This window comes from Gekko japonicus, unplaced genomic scaffold, assembly GCF_001447785.1.
Source record: "Gekko japonicus isolate JY-2015 unplaced genomic scaffold, Gekko_japonicus_V1.1 scaffold20, whole genome shotgun sequence".
Lineage (NCBI taxonomy): Eukaryota > Metazoa > Chordata > Lepidosauria > Squamata > Gekkonidae > Gekko > Gekko japonicus.
In genome coordinates this window covers 1,995,235-2,013,933 of record NW_015169172.1, presented here as the reverse complement: position 1 = coordinate 2,013,933, position 18,699 = coordinate 1,995,235, and the positions used below count along the sequence as shown (strand labels likewise).

The 18,699-nt window shown below is 44.0% G+C and overlaps 1 protein-coding gene across 1 annotated transcript in view; it reads right to left on the bottom strand.

The window, feature by feature from the left end:
* SLC35D1 (solute carrier family 35 (UDP-GlcA/UDP-GalNAc transporter), member D1) overlaps positions 1-11,529 on the bottom strand; it is a 30,653-nt gene extending 19,124 nt beyond the window's left edge. The window contains exons 1-7 of the mRNA XM_015415788.1: positions 11,317-11,529; positions 10,522-10,555; positions 10,348-10,434; positions 7,414-7,481; positions 5,257-5,328; positions 3,598-3,666; positions 2,811-2,913 (exon numbers count right to left, since the gene is read on the bottom strand). Of these exons, the coding sequence (XP_015271274.1) occupies positions 2,811-2,913; positions 3,598-3,666; positions 5,257-5,328; positions 7,414-7,481; positions 10,348-10,434; positions 10,522-10,555; positions 11,317-11,429 (546 nt within the window). The 5' untranslated portion in view covers positions 11,430-11,529. The remainder of the gene's footprint in view (positions 1-2,810; positions 2,914-3,597; positions 3,667-5,256; positions 5,329-7,413; positions 7,482-10,347; positions 10,435-10,521; positions 10,556-11,316) is intronic.
* Positions 11,530-18,699: the final 7,170 nt, after the last annotated feature.

Here is an 18,699-nt window from a genome sequence, read left to right as displayed (position 1 = left end):
GATTGGAAAAAGTCAGTATACATTCCAATCCCAAAGAAGGGCAATGCCAAGGAATGTTCAAACTATCGCACAATTGCACTCTTTTCACACGCTAGCAAGGTCATGCTAAAGATCCTACAAGCTAGGCTTCAGCAGTATGTGGATAGAGAACTGCCAGAAGTACAAGCTGGGTTTTGAAGAGGTAGAGGAACTAGAGATCAAATTGCCCACATTTGCTGGATTATGGAAAAAGCTCTGCTTCATTGACTACGCTAAAGCCTTTGATCGTGTGGATCACAACAAACTATGGCAAGTCCTTAAAGAGATAGGAGTACCAGATGACCTCACATGTCTCTTGAGAAACCTGTATAAGGGTGAAGAACAGGATATGGAACAACTGATTAGTTTAGCATAGGAAAAGGAGTACAACAAAGATGTATATTGTCCCCTTGCTTACTTAATTTATATGCAGAGTACATCATGTGGATCCAAGATCACTGCAGATGGTGACTGCAGCTATGAAATTAAAAGACGCCTGCTCCTTGGGAGGAAAGTGATGGCAAACCTTGACAGCATAATAAAAAGTAGAGACATCACCCTGCCAACAAAAGTCCGCATGGTCAAAGCAATGGTATTCCCAGTAGTCATATGTGGCTGCAAGAGTTGGACTATAAGGAAGGCCGAGCGCCAAAGAATAGATTCTTTTGAATTATGGTGCTGGAGAAGACTCTTCAGAGTCCCCTGGGCTGCAAGAAGATCAAATCAGTCAATCCTAAAAGAAATCAACCCTGACTGTTCCCTGGAAGGCCAGATACTGAAGCTGAAGCTCAAATACTCTGGCCACCAAATGAGAAGGGAGCAATCACTGGAGAAGACCCTGATGCTGGGAAAGATTGAAGGTCCAAGAAGAAGGGGACGGCAAAGGATGAGATGGTTAGACAGTGTTATCGAGGCAACGAACATGAAATTAAGCAAACTCCAGAGCATGACAGAAGACAGGAGGGCCCGGTGTGATGTGGTCCATGGGGTCGCAAAGAGTCGGACTCAACTGTGTGACGGAACAACAACAAAGGTGAATGTTGGAAAATGTGGGGCTCAGTTGCCATTTCAAGAGAACTACTTCCAGATGGGACACAAAGAATCGAAAGGTTTAGCCTGCTCTGTGCAGGGCACAAAAGCCAATAACCAGGAAGGAGAGAAACAGCATGAAATCTACATCAACCAGCCTCTGTTTCAAAGTTCCAGCTTTTCTTGTGGCACGAACCACATTTCTGTGGCTCAGTTAAGTTTGTGGCTGAACCACAAACTGAACCATAATTGATATGCTGGTTTGCAAACCAAACCAGTTTGTATCATTCTGTGAGTCATTGAAAGTTTAAACCCCTGCTTTCTGCTCCCTGCAGCATTTTGCGGGCAGGAGAAAGCAGGCGTTTCCAAACACCTGGGGACTGCCACTCAGCTGTTTGATTCAAATGGCTCTGAGCCTTTTAAAACAAACAGCTGCTCTTCAAGAACTGCCATGAATTACATTAAAATTCATGGAAGTTCATGGCAGTTCTTCAGTTCATGAACATCGCTTTGTGAACCATGAACCAGCCAAAACCCAGCCCCCGCTGCTCAACTGTTTGGAAACCCCTGCTTTGTTGCTCCCAATAGCTTTTCACAGGGAGCAGAAAGTTGTGATTTAAATGGCTCCAAGCTGAGCTGTTTTTCATGAAGAGCAGAAAGGGGTAAGCGCCTGCTTTCTGCTCTTCACGAACCACCATGAATTGCATCAACATTCATGGAAGTTCATGGCAGTTCTTCTGTTTGTCAGCCGGTTCGTGCCCAACCCTACCAATTCCTCTGAAAGGAATGTCAAGGTAAAACCAGTGGCATGTGGAACTTATCTAGCCTGTTTTACTTCTTTTCTTAGTTTTCTTTAACACTTCTGCTGTTCTTCTGATATCATTTTGCTGTGCACCTGTGCTCCTAGTAAACAGAGATGCATGTTACGTAGATGAATAAAGGTCTTTTTCTCTTTTTAAAGAGCTCAGACTGTGACCAAAGTTCTTACCTAAGCAGCTAGCTATTTATCCATGCATAAAGCACATCACGTGACCAGGCTAGAGAGTTAGCAGGATTGGGAGTGGGGAGTGTATAGCTTCTTATGCACACACAGAGGCAGCCTCCATCAGTGATTCCAAGTGCTGACAGGAAGGGAAGGACAGATAAGGTTAAGTGGTGGCAGAATTCTACCCAAATGATGCAGAGGGGGGAGCAAATGGGTTCAAGTCCTCTCACACACACTGATTCCCACCACCTCTCAGGTGAGGAGAGTGGGGGAGGGAGCAGTGATCTTGGAGATACACAGAGAGCTGGACTAATACTAGTGAGAAAAGCTACAGCTGCAGCAGAAGTTAGCATTCTGCTTCCTAATTTCTGTAAGGTATGACAGAAAGAAGTGAGACAGAATAAAAAATGAAGACCTTTTGGTTCAGTTTACCTCCAGTAATGTTTTTGGGGCTCTTTCTAGTGCTATGTGCTTGTGTTTTTAATTGAATGTTTATAATTATAACTGTATTGTTAATTTTTTAGTTTTAATGTGTTTATGTTCAATGCCTTTTGGACCCTGATTGGGTGGAAAGGCAGCATAAAAATGTTTTAAATAAAATCTATTGAAATTCCTGCAAAATTAAATATAATTTTGATTAAGACACTGAACATATCAACAGTGCCTGGGAATTAATACATTTTCTAAAAGAAAAAAATTAACATTTACCTAATTACTAATCAATCAGGTCAGGTGAAAGATTCCCCCCACACACAATGAGACAGAAAAAGAAACCTACCTTTGAATCTAGTTTCTGTTTTACATATGCCCCATTTGCAGCTGTTAAGACATCGTTAATCAATATAAAAATATAACCTTCTAGATCAAATGCCAGGTCAGAACTAAGGGAGAAAAGAAGATTTTAAAGTCACTTAAAATGTATTACATTTAGAAATAGCAAACAGACACGATCTATATGCAGTACAGGCTTCTCTACAAAGATCACACGTGCAGTAGATCGGAGCTCAGGTGCTGAACGAGGGTGCTATGCTGTATTGAGGAATATGGCCTACGTTCGAGGCTCCACACATACCCAATGTATGATCAGTTATGCAATTTGTGAATGTAGCTCAATGCATAAGCTGCAGAGCAGTGGCTCAGGGAGCAATCCTAAGCAGTTTGCGGCTCTCTCCTCTCTCAAGTACTCAGTCTCACCCTTAAATCCTAACCAGTGCCAGAAAAACAGTATCTGAAAGCCTCCTGACATTTTCTAACTCTGCTCCAGAATCATCTGTCAGGAAGAGGGGAAAGAGTCATACAATCTGAAGAGAAACCAATAAAATCGGCACACTTGTGAGTCAATACACTGGTCTTAGTATGAGTATGCAGCAACATATTAACTGACCTTGGAAGTGACTTCAGCAAGTCACATGTTTTCAGTTTATCCTCACAGAACAGCAACCCAAGTTCTATTCACCTTGCAATAACTAGCCAGAATCTCTACTGTAGTAAATTCCTTGGAATATATGTTAGCATAAAAACAGTGACAAAATGCAAGTAATTTTTTTAAAAGCCCTGAATTTTACCTTGCAGCTACAAATGCACCAATTATCATTGCAAATACTGTCATCTGAATTCCCCAAGAAAATTTCTTCCTGGGGAGGAAAACAAAATCAAGAATTTTAGTAGCACACGATCTCTTCAAATCTAATGAAATAAAAATAACCACAAAGAATTCTGATACTGAAGGGGGAGGGGGATATATAAGCATTTCTTGGATGTGTCCACTGCAGTTGTTTGAATTGGTGATGAAAAAGGGTGACATGAAGACTCTCAAGATTTTGAATGAACGACTCAAAGACAATGCAGATGATACATGAACAGCTGCTATGAAGAAACTTGAAAGCAGCCCATCATGCCATATAAGAAAATGTAAATGTTCCAAGTGGTGGAGGACTAGGATCTGGGAGACCCAGATTCAACCCACAATCTGCTACGGAAGCCTGGAGGGCCTCACACAAGAATTCCTTCTCCTTACTTCCCCCAACTTGGGAGTAGAAGGGTCTTTAATATTGCCTTAAGAAGGGAATGAAGGGTCTCTCAGTGCAGTGAACTATGGAGTGAAATGCATGAACTATAGAAGAGGTGGTGAACCTATGGCACGGGTGCCAGAGGTGGCACTCAGAGCCCTCTCTGTGGGCATGCGTGCCATTGCCCCAGCCAGGCCCAGACCATCATTAAAGTGTCGAATTCTCTGCCAAATAATTTTAAGTAAATGAAAGCATTTGGGATTGCTTTCCTTACTTTGTTTGGATCATCTTAAGTTAATGCATGAGTTGTTTTTTTCTAAAGTAAAACCTCAGTATTCAGGTTAAATTGCCATGTTGGCACTTTGCGATAAATAAGTGGGTTTTGGGTCACAGTTTGGGCACTCGGTCTCTAAAAGGTTCGCCATCACTGAACTATAGGCTCCAATTCCTTCTCTTTGTGTTGAGACAGCCTGCTCCTAAATTCACTGCAACAATATTATGCTGCAGAAATACCATGCTGCACTTTGAAGCAGGCACCACCACTTCAGAGTTCAGCACAATGTAGGAAAACCCTCTGGAGGGAAGTTTTCTTATCTTGCTGATCTTTGAAGCAAGCTGCCTGCTTCTTGGGGGAAGGAGTTCTCCAATTGTTCTGAGTTTGAGACTGAAACTCTGCACATCATTAGAGACTGTGTTCACAGAAGATTTTGGTTTATAAGCCAAGACCACATTTGTGGAGCCAACACTGGTCTAATTCTTTCCTTTTGATCATACAGCACAACAACACATCTAGTGCTGTCTGAAAAGGGCTTTTTCAAGGCACAAGCCATGGTGCAAAATCAAGATAATGGGTCAGATCCCACGGAGGATTTTCACTGTTGAAAGGTGGGTGATGTTCACCAATTCAATCTGCCTCTGGAGCCCCTTCAGCAGACTCCATTCCCTTATGCTGCTTGTAGAGGTTCCCTGTCCCATCCACCCCAGTAGTATTTCAGGGAGTATTTGGAATTACAGTAGGGGAGGAGGAAGCAAGCAAGAAAGTCATGCTCTGTTGATGGAGTGCTTTCTGTCAACAGATATTCTGGTGGAATCCAAGCCCCGATGCCTCGTGCTGACCTCTCACAAAACAAGAGAGATCTACAGGAGAGCTAGCACAGGCTGTACTTTCAACACGTTCCAGCAAGTAGAGGTCTGCTGCACCATCTCACAACTCACTTGAGTAAAATTCCTTCAGCAAACATTGTAAACAGAATGGAAAACCTTCTCAGGACTGTAAACATTGGCAGGCTGAAAGAGAAAAGTAGGAGGCAGGAGAGATAGTTTTGGATAAAGCCAAGCACACACATAAATTCAGAATTACTGAATATCAATGTACAAGCTATTTTAAAGTGTTACTTCTGGAAATATTATGCTAAAAAGTTCTGTATGAAGGAACAGCCTTGCTTCTATCATTATTCCATTGGAGCAAATGAGGTTCTCAATGTATAAGACACCATGGTCTATTTAGAGCACTATCCTAAACTGAGTTAACACCCTCCTGAGCTCAATGACTTCAATGGACTTAGAAAGCTGTAATGCTTCTTAGGATGCTTATTGCTAAAGCAGATACCTGCTCACATCTTCTAGTATGCAAGCCTCAGGATGGCATTGTATTTTCTTTTCAAAACAGCATAATAGCTGGTCTGGTCATCTGAAGTAAGTATACTTTTTCACAGTTTAAATATGGTCCACTTTTAAGAATGGCCCCTTAAATGGCATGCCATTATGTTCATATTAAATAAGGCTTTAGAGCAAAAACATACCCCAACAATAATTTATCACCATTTTTTTGACTGGAGGACCTAGTTCTTGATATTTATTTGTTGTTGTTGTTCAGTCATACAGTCGAGTCCGACTCTTCGCAATCCGATGGACCAGATCACGCCAGGCCTTCCTGTCTTCCGCCGTCCTCTGATGTTTGCTCAAGTTCATGTTCATTGCATCTATGACACTGTCTAACCATCTCATCCTTTGCCGTCCCCGTCTTCTTTGACCTTCAATCTTTCCCAGCATCAGGGTCTTCTCCAGTGAGTGCTCCCTTCTCATTTGGTGGCCAAAGTATTTGAGCTTCAGTTTCATTATCTGGCCTTCTAGGGAACAGTCAGGGTTGATTTATTTTAGAATTGACTGATTTGATCTTCTTGCAGTCCAAGGGACTCTCAAGAGTCTTCTCCAGCACCATAGTTCAAAAGAATCTATTCTTCGGCGCTCGGCCGTCCTTATAGTCCAACTCTCGCAGCCATACATGACTACTGGGAATACCATTGCTTTGACCATGCGGACTTTTGTTGGCAGGGTGATAACCATATTCTGCTTGGATTGTTGCTTAGTCATGGCACTGTGGAGGGCACAGGAGGAGGAGGAGGAGCAAGAGTCACAACCTGATGCTATAGACGTTTTCTTGACAGTAAGTCCTGCAGGGTCCTATTCTCAAGTCATAGCACACGGAACTGCAACCTAGCAGTACCTGGCACACTGACATTATGGATAAAAGGTCCTAGCAGCTGCAACCTTTGCAGAATTACACAGTGACTAGTAAACTGTCTCAGTGTTTCCATGATTACAAAATAGCCAAATCTCCAGGGCTGTAGTCGTTTTTAAAATGCTTCACTTCTGTCCTCCCCAGACTAAGAGGTGAGATCGTAAGGAGAAAGCAAGCTGAGCAACTTTTCCCATCCTTTACCTATATCAAGCATTTTTTTCTTTAGCTAAAATACGAAAATGCATGGCCAAAAGAAAGGTTAGCGATAAGAACCATTTCTACCAGATAGCTTAGCTTAGAAGTCATTAAATACACACCAACATAGGCTTGGAACCCTAGCTAAGGCTACCAACCTTCAAGTGGGGCCTGGAGTGCTCCTGGATTAAAAAGTGCTCTCCAGACTACAGATATTCGTTCCCCTGGAGGAAATGGCAGCTGCAGAGATTGGACTTTATGGAATCACATCTCTGCTGACCTTCCTCACCTCTCCAAGCCCCTCCCTCCCCTGGAATCACTCCTAGATCTCCAGGGATTTCCCAAGCCTGAGCTGGCAACCCTAAACTTTTGCTGCTTATGAAAAACAATTCTGGCTGCAGAGATGCTGGGGTGATTTTCAAAGATTCCCCTACCTACAGCAGACCCTCACACTTTCTCCCCTATGCTGTTCCCCAAGGTCAACTCTACATGGGGTGGTTACAGCAGGATGCGGCTGGAGGGAGGATGCAGAAAAGTTCTGCTTTGTGTACCATTCTACATGTGCCAGAGAAGAACCACCCCAGATTATTATTTTTCTTTACGTGAAGGATTAAGGAAAATTATAACCGCACAAATAGATAAAAAGTTATCCATACTTTAGTTTCTTTGTGCTGAACAGTCCTGTGATTTGGTTCCCAAAATAGAGAAGAGGTAGTGGAAATGTCTAGAAAATTATAAGAGGAATAAAAGAACACTGAATCAACATAGCATTAGCTAGAGATACAACCATTCATATGAGTACATAGTTTTGCAATTGCAACACTTTTGGTAGATATGTAACATTTTCCCCAGGAAACGCATGATGATGCTTTATCTGCAGCACAGTCTTTGCATGTAGAACCAGTGTGGTTTTGCAGCCTCAAAACACAAACACATACACCCTTTGATTTCTCAGCTTAGCATTCAACTTAGCAATATCATTTGAGGAAACAAGGGATCTTCAATCACATCAAAGCATCCTGTCTTCAGAATAGGCCTACTGTGATGGTATGGAATATATATCTAAATTTGATGACATGGAATGTCAAAAAAGACATGTAAAAGTGTTATATCAGGTCATCAGTTCCTACACTTAGGACTCAGCAACCCATTAAATACCTATAACCCTGTACATATGAATTTCTTTTATATGTTCAAAATTGTGTTTCATTTGGACCGCAGAAAATGGGAAGCCCAAATGATGAAAATAAACCAGGTATGCATGCTTATTCAGAAATAAGTCACACTGAGATCAATATGTTTCTTCCTAGGTCAGTGTGCACAGGATTCACCATAAGGCTGTAATTCTATACATAATTAACTGGGAGTAAATTCCTTACACTCAGTATAATTTGCTCCTAGGTAAACTTGCATACAATTGTATAATAAGATATAATGAACTTGGGAACACTTACAAAGGGACAAACTTGACCAACACTAATAGCTCAACTAGCACTGAACATGTTCCTTGCTCTATAGAAGCAATATAGTGCCAAAGACAATGAAGCACGGGGGGAAGGGAATGAATAATGGTGTGAAGGGCCCAGAAAAAAATGAAATAATTCAGGAAAACTGCCCCCCCCCCCCCGGGCCTTCCCTCCCAGTTTTTCTGTAGGAAATATTCAGATATTTAGAACTCTAAAAAAAACCCCTATGATTTTTTTTTCTTTTAGAAGGAGTGAAATGCATTTTAATACTAGATTTTACTCGGAATGTATAGCATAAAAAGTCTGAATGATAACTTATGGCATTAAATAATGATAATTCCTACTTATTTATATTTATTTATATTATTTATAGTTCCCCTTTCTCACAGGGACTCAAGACCGATTACACAGAGTGAGTCAACTGAATCAACAAAATGGGGCATTCAGCACTGGATCAACAAAATGGGGCAACACACACACAATCTCCCAGACAGCAGAGGTGAAAAGGTAAGAATTAGTAATTCTATCAAACTCCAGTTAGGACCAGTGTCCCCTCTAAACCTGCTTCGGCAGGGAGGGCAGGGTATAAATTAAATAAATAAATAAGCTGAGTTAGTGTGAGCTAGCTCACAGTTTTTTAGCCTCCGGCTCACACATTTTTGCCTTAGCTCAGGAAGGATGGCTCCAGAGCTAACTAATTTATGCAGTAGCCAAATCCCTTGCTCACAACGTTAATGCCAGTAGCTCACAAAGTAGAAATTTTGCTCACAAGATTCCAGAGCTTAGAGGGAGCATCAGTTAGGACACATTTTACAATTGATTCGTGGAACACCCTAACCTCAATCCATAAAAGACCCCATGAGCAGTCCAAATGAGCATTTTGGGAGTTTTCACTCCATTTTATTGCCTGCTATTCAGGAAAGCCATGAACATCAGAGAAAATACTTTTCTTTAAAGTCCCAAAGAAGCATATTTCTATGCTTCAGGAATTAACATGTATCTGGAAAAGCACACCTACATGTTACAACACACAGTAGAAAGAAACCCCTTTATAACTAGACTCATTAGGAAAAAGTTTCTCAAGGGAGTCCTGGGTTTTTGTCTTGTTTTATATCACAACACAAGGGTCACTGTTCCTGGGGTCCCAGATTCTCAAGATCATCAGAGGGGTTTTTTTGGACATCAACTTGCAGTTGACTTATGGTGACTGACAGGGTTTTCAAGGCAAGAGATATTCAGAGGTGGTTTGCCATTGCCTGCCTTCATGTCACAACCCTGGTATTCCTTGGTGGTCTCCCACCCAAATACTGACAAGGGCCAACCTTGCTTAGCTTCTGAGATGTGATGGGATCCCCTGGCTTATCCAGGTCAGGGCCATGGAAGCATACAACCACAGAACCCAAAGAGCACCCTCCAGCATTATACTATTCACATTTTGGGAGAGGTGAGCAGCTTCCTACTTTGTCATTCAAGGCAACTGCAATATGGTGTTAGACTGAAAAAGCTCAGGGTTAGGTGAGTAAGATGCTGAGCTAGCCTCTGAATCAACAGTGTCTCACTACGGCTATTTTCAGGGGTGGATTTTCTAATATTGTATCTCCCTGCCAAATGCAGTTGCTCACAGGCTCACAACTTCTTTGGCCTTTTGGCTAGTAATTCCACGAGATAAACCCTCCAAAGGCTTTGCCAATCAGGATCTATGATAGTGTTATCAGATCACCTTGCATTTGACGGAACAGAGCATCACCAATGAAAACTCACCACAATAAACCTGGGTGTCTTTAATGTGCTACTAGACCCTGTCTTGTTGTTGCAATAGACTCACAAATTCCTCATATGAGATTTCTGCTTATCAGAGTAAATTCTGTGAAGATTAAATTCAAGTCTTTTGATGTTACCAAACAGAACTTGCAAAAGTTTGCTCTAGTTTGTGCAAAGTACCTGAAGCATTCCGTAGAATTGTTCTACATTGTATGCACTCTTCCTACAGAATAAATGCAATGGAAGAATTTATAGCCCCCTCCCCTCCCCCAGTACAAACACACACAATGCACAGGAGAGGCTGTGCTCCCCTTAAGATGATTCACAGAGGGTGTATAAAAAGGGAAAAAACATACAGCGTACCTTTCGAGGTATATTTCTGTCAAAGTCTGGAAACTTCACCACCCTGAGTGCCTTTCCCACCCAGAGAACAACCACTGTAGCCAACATCTGTGAAAGGAGAAAGAGAGATCACTATTTTGTCTTCCTCCACTCCCTGTCCTATTAGAAATACTGTTAGTCAAGATTCCAACCAACCTGGCCTAGTCCCACACATAGCGAGGAAGGAAATCTACAAACAAACAAACAAATTCAAGTTAGCAAAACGGCACAAACCTCCCGTTCTCAATATAAGAAACATGGCTGATACAGGCAAGAGCAGCAGACTTAGTTCCACATCGCCTAGAGTGGCGCAATTCCCTGACCAAAATGGAAGTAAACGAGATCTGAAGGCATTAAAAATGTCTTTGCTACTGGCAACCAACGCCCCTGCATGCCCCGTCCCAACACGTCCAACAGTATTTGCACAGCACTTGCATGGCACCGGTTGCTTCGCATAATGTATCTCCTCAAGAAGTACACATAGGTATACACTGCATGGATGCCCAAGAAAGAAGAGCAAGTGGCCGCACTTCAGCACAACAAAGAGGGAAGGTTAGCAGAGTGCCAGCGTCCAGGAACGGGCACAGGGCAGAAACGGAGGCAGCCGTGCCTGTTCTATGGGGCTGTGGTGTAAACATTCGACCTCGAAAGGGGTCGCCCGGTCGGCACCTTCCGGGGCAAGCGCCTCCAAGGGGCTTCGGAAGCGCCTCCAAGCCGGACGCCTTCTAGGCGCCGGCAGCAGAGGCGTTCTGGCCGCTATTTGCCGTGGAAAGACCCTTTCCCGGTTGGGTCGAGCGTTTGCAGAAGGCACGCGTAAGGGGGCTCCCAGCAGCCCCGCCTGTGCTCGCCCTGCCTCCTCGGCGCGCCAGTTACTGTGTAACTCGTCGGCTCTGCCCCCGGTTCCCTGCTGCCAGCGCTGCCGGCGGCGAACTTTGCCCTGAACTCGCTTACCCGTAGCTGGTGAGGACGCTCTTGTTGACCACCACGATGAGGAAGGAACTGAAGCCGTAGAAGGCAGCGGCCAGCAGCTTGAGGCAGACGGTGAGGCTCGGGGCCGCCGCCATGCCCGGCTCCTCATCTCCGCGAGCGGGGGCTGCTGGTGCGGCGGCGGCGGCGGCTGCTGCGAGGGCTTCTCCTTTCGCCCCAGCAGCCGCCTGACGTCTGTGCGCGGCCGCCGACATGGTTGCAAGCAGAACGTCAGACGGGGCGGAGCAGAGCACGCCGCGACCGGCAGGGAGCCAGCAGGGGCTGGGCCGAGAGAGCGGCGCGCCCCGGGAGAGAGGGGCTGGGGTGGGCGGCTTTATTGGCGTAACGGGACTCGGTCTCCGAGCGGTGCCCAGGAAAGCTTCGCAGGCGCGCTTTCGGGAGGCGCAGTCACAAGGGAAGGCTCCGGTGATCACGATGAACCGAGTTTTGAAGTGGAATTCTTTTTCTCTCTCTGAAGTGAGAGCGGCTTGCACAGACCAGACGGCCTAAGGCCATTTCGCTAGATATCCCCCAAAGACTGGACCGGGGATTTTCTGCTCTCCCAGTTCTGAAAAGACGCGCTGTGTGGCGATCCTGGGCTCAGTTCTTGGAATCTCTTTTTTTGAGCCTGGGGCTCAGCTGTTCAGCACATGACGTAATGACACAGAAGAGGGTTTCCCTTGCCAGGTTCCAGGCCCGTAGCTAGGTTTTTTTTTAATTCTGGGGGATATTTAAATAAGTCGGGGGGCACCCTCACACACCCCCAAGCAAGCACCATAAATAAAAAATTGAAAGTTGGGGGGCGTGGGCTGGGTGGGAAGTGGGGGGGGGCTGAGAGGCCCCCCTGTAGCTACAGGTCTGCCAGGGCGCCCCCCCCCCCGCTTCTGGAGGGGGATGGGGAGATAGGATTGGTAAACTCCTGGATATTTGGGGGATGGAGCCTGGGGGAGGACAGGGACTTCAGTGGGGTACCTCAGTGGACCATAGAGTCCACTCTCCAAAGCATCCATTTTCTCCAGTGGAAGTGGGGAACTGACAGATCAATGTAATGTGGAGATGAGCTGTAATTCCAGGGGATCCCCAGGTCCACATGGAGGCTGGCATCCCTACCCTGAACTTGTGTTGTTGTTGTTTTAAATCAAGGGAGCCCTGTGTGTTTTGCCATGATTGCATTGCTGTTAGCCCATCACCCACCCTGAGCCTAACCTACCTCACAGTGTTACAGTGAGGATAAAATGTAGAAAGGAAAATTATTGTACGTCACTTTGGGTTCCTATTGGGGCCAAAGGTGAAGTATAAAAATGAAATAAAACTGTCCTTTCCCTCCCAGGGCTGAAAGAAACCTAGAAAACCATTTCCAGTCAGAGAAACAGTGCAGTGCAGAGGCAGTATTAAAACCCATCCATTCCCCAGCATCATGGCTCCAACCTATATCAGTGTGCTGTGGTTTGGGAGTAGAGTGTCTGCTTTGCACATAAAATGTTCCAGGTTCTATCTCCAGGTAATCAAATTGGAAATGACCTCCTCCTGAGACCTTGGAGACCTGTTGCTGGTCATAGTGGACAATGCTGACCTTGATAAACCCATGGTCTAACTCAGGGTGGCTGCCATTCATTTATATGGTAAAAATAAAGAGCAGTATATAGGGGGCTTCTCCCCTTGAAAGAGGGTGGCCCAGTTCTCATTGATGGCCAGTTTACATGACAGAAAGGCCTTGTGTCACCCTTGTGTCACCCCAATCAGGCCTCAAGTGCCACAGACCCTCTCAATCAAATGGTCTCAATTAATTACTACGTAAGTGCAGGCCTAATTCAGAGTGGAGTCACAGTGAACAGGGAGAGAGGACTTAACCTTGAAACATCTCTGGGAGCTGCTGATGTCCTGTTGGGAAAACTTCAGTACACATGTGTTTCTTCAGTGGTGCAACTAGAAGCTCCCTGGTACCATTTCAGGTCAGGAAAATTGGGGGGGGGGAATTTAAACCCCTCTCCCCATGCACTGCGGTCCTGATCCAAATCAGGCCTCAAGTGCTTAGGAATTTGTCAGGCTCCCTATGCATTTTACAGCTTGCCTGCCATTGAGAGAGGAGGTTCCTCTCTCTTTGATGTGCCAGAGGCTTGTCACCTTAGTGGAGGCAAATGCCCTGGCTTCTCAAATGTCTGTTATTCTGTTTTTCTTGCTATGTAGAGGCTACGTGTCTGAGGGGGGGTAGGCAACTGTTAGTTTTGGCAGAAGGGATGCTCTGGGAGAGGTACGTGCTTAGTGGGAGGTAGTTGACTATTAATTCTAGCGGGCAAATACCGTGGGGTGATTGGGTGCCTTTACTTTAGTGCCTTTACTTGAACACACTATATCTGTAACCTTTGCATGTTCAACTTCAGTCCTAACAATAGCTCGTGTCCAGTGTGGTATCTATCAAAGTCTCAATAAAGTTAGCTTTCTTTGAAGTTACTGGTGTTGAGAACTGATTTAACCAGGATCATGACAGAATTAGACTCTGAGCATAGATCTGCCAGACCATGGCAGACACAGAGTCTTGATAACACACAAAGTGGTCCTTGGAACGATTCCATTGATAGAATAGGCACATACACATCCCTTATGGGCATTTTGCTATGACCTGATAATTTTTTAAAAGCAGAATTATTGAAACAAAACTCTTTAGATAGAGTGACTGGTTTGGGAGGCAGTATGAATGTGGTAGATACAAGGTTGGTTCAGTTTTCAATAAAGGTCTGAGGTCTGCTGCAAGCCACAATAGAGAGAGAGGGAGGAATTAAAAAGATGTGGCTGCACAATCAGCTTGAAAGCAGTCAGTCCATCGATATGCATCTGTTCACACAGCCACTTCCTCTGGTACACAATCAACCACTGATTGATTGATTGGTTGGTTGGTTGGTTGATTGATTTAAAAGTTGATATGTTGCCATTTAATCTGATGATCTCCAGGGTTGTTCCTAATAGATTACTATACAAGCATGGGGCTGAATGAAATGTGGCTTCTGGTCTATCTCTGAGCAGCAGAGAATCGAAGCGAGATGCTGGGGGAAAGAATATTAAGCACATTCTCTTCAGCCATTTGATGTCCTAGCTGCCACTGTTCTTATGCTTCCACAGCAAGCAAAGGAAATAACTCCTTCGGGATGTGTACACCCAAGCAACACAAGCTGTCACTTTCTCTACTGTGGTGTAGTGGTTAGAGTGTTACACTATGATCTTGGAGACCCAGGTTTGAACCTCACTGTGCCACATAAGCTTGCGGGGTGACCTTGGGCCCATCACCCACCCTGAGCCTAACCTATCTCACAGTGTTATAGTGAGGATAAAATGTAGAAAGGAAAATTATTGTATGTCACTCTGAGTTCCTATGGGGGCAAAAGGTGAAGTATAAAAATGAAATAAAACTGTCCTTTCCCTCCCAGGACTGAAAGCAATCTAGAAAACCATTTCCAGTCAGAGAAACAGTGTGGGGCAGTATTACAACCCATCCATTCCCCAGCATAATGGCTTCAACCTATATCAGTCCCCCCCCCCAACTGTTTTTGCCGCTGAATTACACATCTGGGGATCCAAGATCCGCAGGGTTCCATCTTTCCTCCCTGTGCTCAAGCGCAGTCTTGATAGTCAGACTAATAATGACTGTAGTGTTAATAATAAACTGTGATGGCCACTGATTCCAATAATAAACCATTATGCCACTGATTCCGATTATTATGGACTAGAACATGACAACAAATGCGGACAAAGCAAGTGTTCTCTAGGTTTATTAGCATGACTGAAGGCAATGCAAGCAACACAAAACCCATTTCAGAGTCAGAGGTTGGTGCTGATCACCATTTTAGATCAAGGGCCAGTGGTCTTCTGCATGGACAGGTCCTTGTTGGATTCAGAGGTGTCACATTGTGCTGTTGGTATGCTTATGACTCGCGGAGGGGATAATAGAATGGGTTGCTGTTCTCCTTCCTGGGACTTAAAGTTACTGCTTACTTCTGTTTGAAAGACTTTTGATGATAATGTTGATATTGTAGTGCTTGATTTCTCACTGTCTTCTTCAAATGAAAATGGGTGGCAGGATTCTAAAAATTCCATACTATCCAGGCTGGTTTTGTCCAGGAAGACTTTCTTGTCAGAAGCATCCTGGTTAACACAAGATCTGTCTTTCCTGATTGCTTTCCCTTCAGTGCAATCATTTATTGCCGAGTAATTGTTAACTGGAAGAGAGGAGTCCTGATAAGGGAGTTCATCACCATATGTATGCATTTTAACTGGCTTTGAGATGGGTATGTAGTCCACAAAAACCACTTTTTTCTTAGGGACTTCTTCAGCGGGGGTTATGGACCTGTCCAAGGAGTCCAGGACTTGAGATCTGGTTCCTGAAATCCGATCAGCTGACACAACTTCATGGTATACGTCAGTTTTAAGGTTCACCCCACATACTACAAATTCATATTTCCTATCCTTATGAATGGGCTGTGAAACATATTTTTCTTTTACAGCTTCTTTCATAATGGGTCTGTTAGCATTAGTGAAGCTTCCAGGCATTTTCTGCCTTGCTGGTTTCACTATTTGAGAATGCATGGGATTACAACATTTCTTGTCTCTGGATGAAATCTCAGCACTGAGGATTTGGGGTCTGCTGAATGATGTGGGCTTTCTCTTCTTATTTGCTGTCACTCTAGAAGCAAAATTTGAACTTCGAAGTATTGTGAGAGTTTCATTATAGTTGTTTTGTAGAATTGGGTTCAATTGTGTAAATACCACACATGTGTCGCAAAGTGCTTTATCTCCATACTGGTTGATGTATTTATCCAAAATAATGTTCTGCAGATACCCTTCTTTGTTGCACAACACAGGATGTGTTTCACTGATTTTCTGGAGAGAGAAGGGAATGTGAGGGAGGGAGAGATACAAGCATCTTTCAACAAAATTGGGATAAGAAGGAAAATATAACACATGCAACTCAAGGCACTTTTAAGCCTCATTCCCACAGTTGCTGTGCTTGTGAAAGACAAACAGGCAGCTTTAAATGTACTTTTTGTATCAAATTTGTAAATATAGTGATGGCCATGCAAGAAAGTGGATGAACAATTGGATTTCAACCTTCCTGCAATTTTGGTATCACCCATGAACAGATATATTGCATCTGAAGTACGTTTCAAGTCCTCCACCATTTCCCCCCTACAGAGTCATGTGTTTGGGAAATGCTTTTTTCATCTTGTGGGGCAACAAGGTGAAAGACAATTTGCAAGTGCTTGCCTGTGCTTAAGTGCAGCTGACACAAATCACTTGGAATAGAGCAAATTGTGGGATTGCATTGATCACAAAACTATTGTTTTTTTTAAAAAACCACAAGCTGCCTGCAATTGACTTCAACAAAGAAGAAGAGGAGTAGGAGGAGGAGATTGGATATATACCCCGCCCTTCACAACCCAAAGGTGTCTCAGAGCGGCTTACAAACTCCTTTCCCTTCCCCTCCCCACAACAGACACCCTGTGAGGTAGGTGGGGCTGAGAGAGCTCTTGACAGAAACTGCTCTTTTTCAAGAACAGCTCTTATGAGAACTATGGCTTGCCCAAGGTCATCCAGCCAGGTGCAAGTGCAGGAGTGGGGAATCAAACCCCGTTCTCCCAGATTAGAGTCCACGCACTTAACCACTACACCAAACTGACTACACCACTACAAAGGAAGCAGCCTTCAGTGAAGCTACCTAAAATCTATTAAAGTGGTGCTTTTATTACTTTTGATGTCTCAGTTTCTTACAGGGTTTTTATGATAAAACAGAGGAGAGGAGAATGATGTAAGCCACTTTGGATCTCCATTGAGGAGTGAAGCAGGGTATAAATGAATTAAATAAATTGTAACTCAGCAATGGAAAACTACATTATCAATTACGCTTGCACATCTCTTGGAATAATTTAAAAATGCTATCTACTTCTTCAGTTTACATTTGTATCCTACCTTCGTCCAAGGAGGATGTAAGAGAACTGCAATCAAGATCTTCAGGGGGGGGGGTGTTAAATACTAAAAGCAACTGGGAGTGAGAGGGAGGTCTGACTGGGATTGGACTGTGGCACAGGGGAGGGGAATTTAATCTTCCCTACTGCCATTTTCCAGATTTAAATCATTATTCTCACTGGTCTATTTGCCCTCCATAGCAAATAGCAGCCCTTGTGTGAAGGGAGGGGTGACTCAGATTGGGAAAGTGGGATGGGGAAACAGGGTAATTCACTTTTCCTGCATTGTGGCCCCATTCCAGACCCCCTTACTGATTTAGTGTTTGGGTTTTTTTAATGCAGCATTTTGTTTGTGTTTCACCTTCGATGCACGAAGCTCCTAACAGCATACTGACATGCTGTATGGTTGAACTGCAGAGTCGTGATAGCGGTCTGTAGCCTACTACTCTACTCAGCAAAGTTTCAAGTCTTCCTCCAGCCTAGAAACCTTCATGCAACTTAAATGGCTATTTTGTCACTTATATTGGAGGAAGGCTTCAGTTATGGGTGAGAGAGTGGCAAGAAACATCCCACTATTTTGCAGGATTGCCAACCTCCAGGTGGTAGAAGAAAATCCCAATGAACGATCAGATGCAAATGGTTCCAAAATAAGACTCTTCTAACGAGGATGCTATGGAGCTGCGGTGGCTCAAGTGGTTAAGACGCTGAACTGCAGGCTGTGGAAGGTCGGTAGTTCAGCAGTTCAAGACCTGAGTTGCTGCATGACGGAGTGAGCTCCCGTCTCTAGTTCCAGCTCCTGCCAACCTAGCAGTTCGAAAGCAAGAAATGGCAAGTAGATAAATAGGTACCACTTCGGTGGGAAGGTAACAGCGTTCCGTGCGCCTTGGTGTTTAGTCACGCCAGCCACATGACCACGGAAACGACTTCGGACAGCGCTGGCTCTTCGGCTTTGAAATGGAGATAAGCACCGCAACCCTAGAGTCGGACTCGACTGGCTTTCGAGCAAGGGAACCTTTACCTTTAATGAGGATGCTAGCTACAGTATCGTTTCACTGTAAAGCTTTATCAAAGTAGAACTGGTGCTGTTCTTTGCTGTATCGACAAACAGGAGTGCTTGATCTGGAATTACCCAAACAATTCAGAACTTCACAGATAGTTCAGTGCTTCATAAATGGCATAACTTAATGTTTTACAAACCTTATTTACCACATGAGTTAAATAACTCAAAGGTACAAGCAGCCAGATGTTCCCAGTTAACAAACTTACAAGTCATTTAAAGCAACATAAACAAACCCTGTATCTATGCCAATATTTTTACTATTAAGAATTCCAAGTATCCACCTACAGTAAATAACTACAAAAAGCATGCAAAATCAATGTTTTGATTCAACCCATGAGGAGACATAGATTGTAA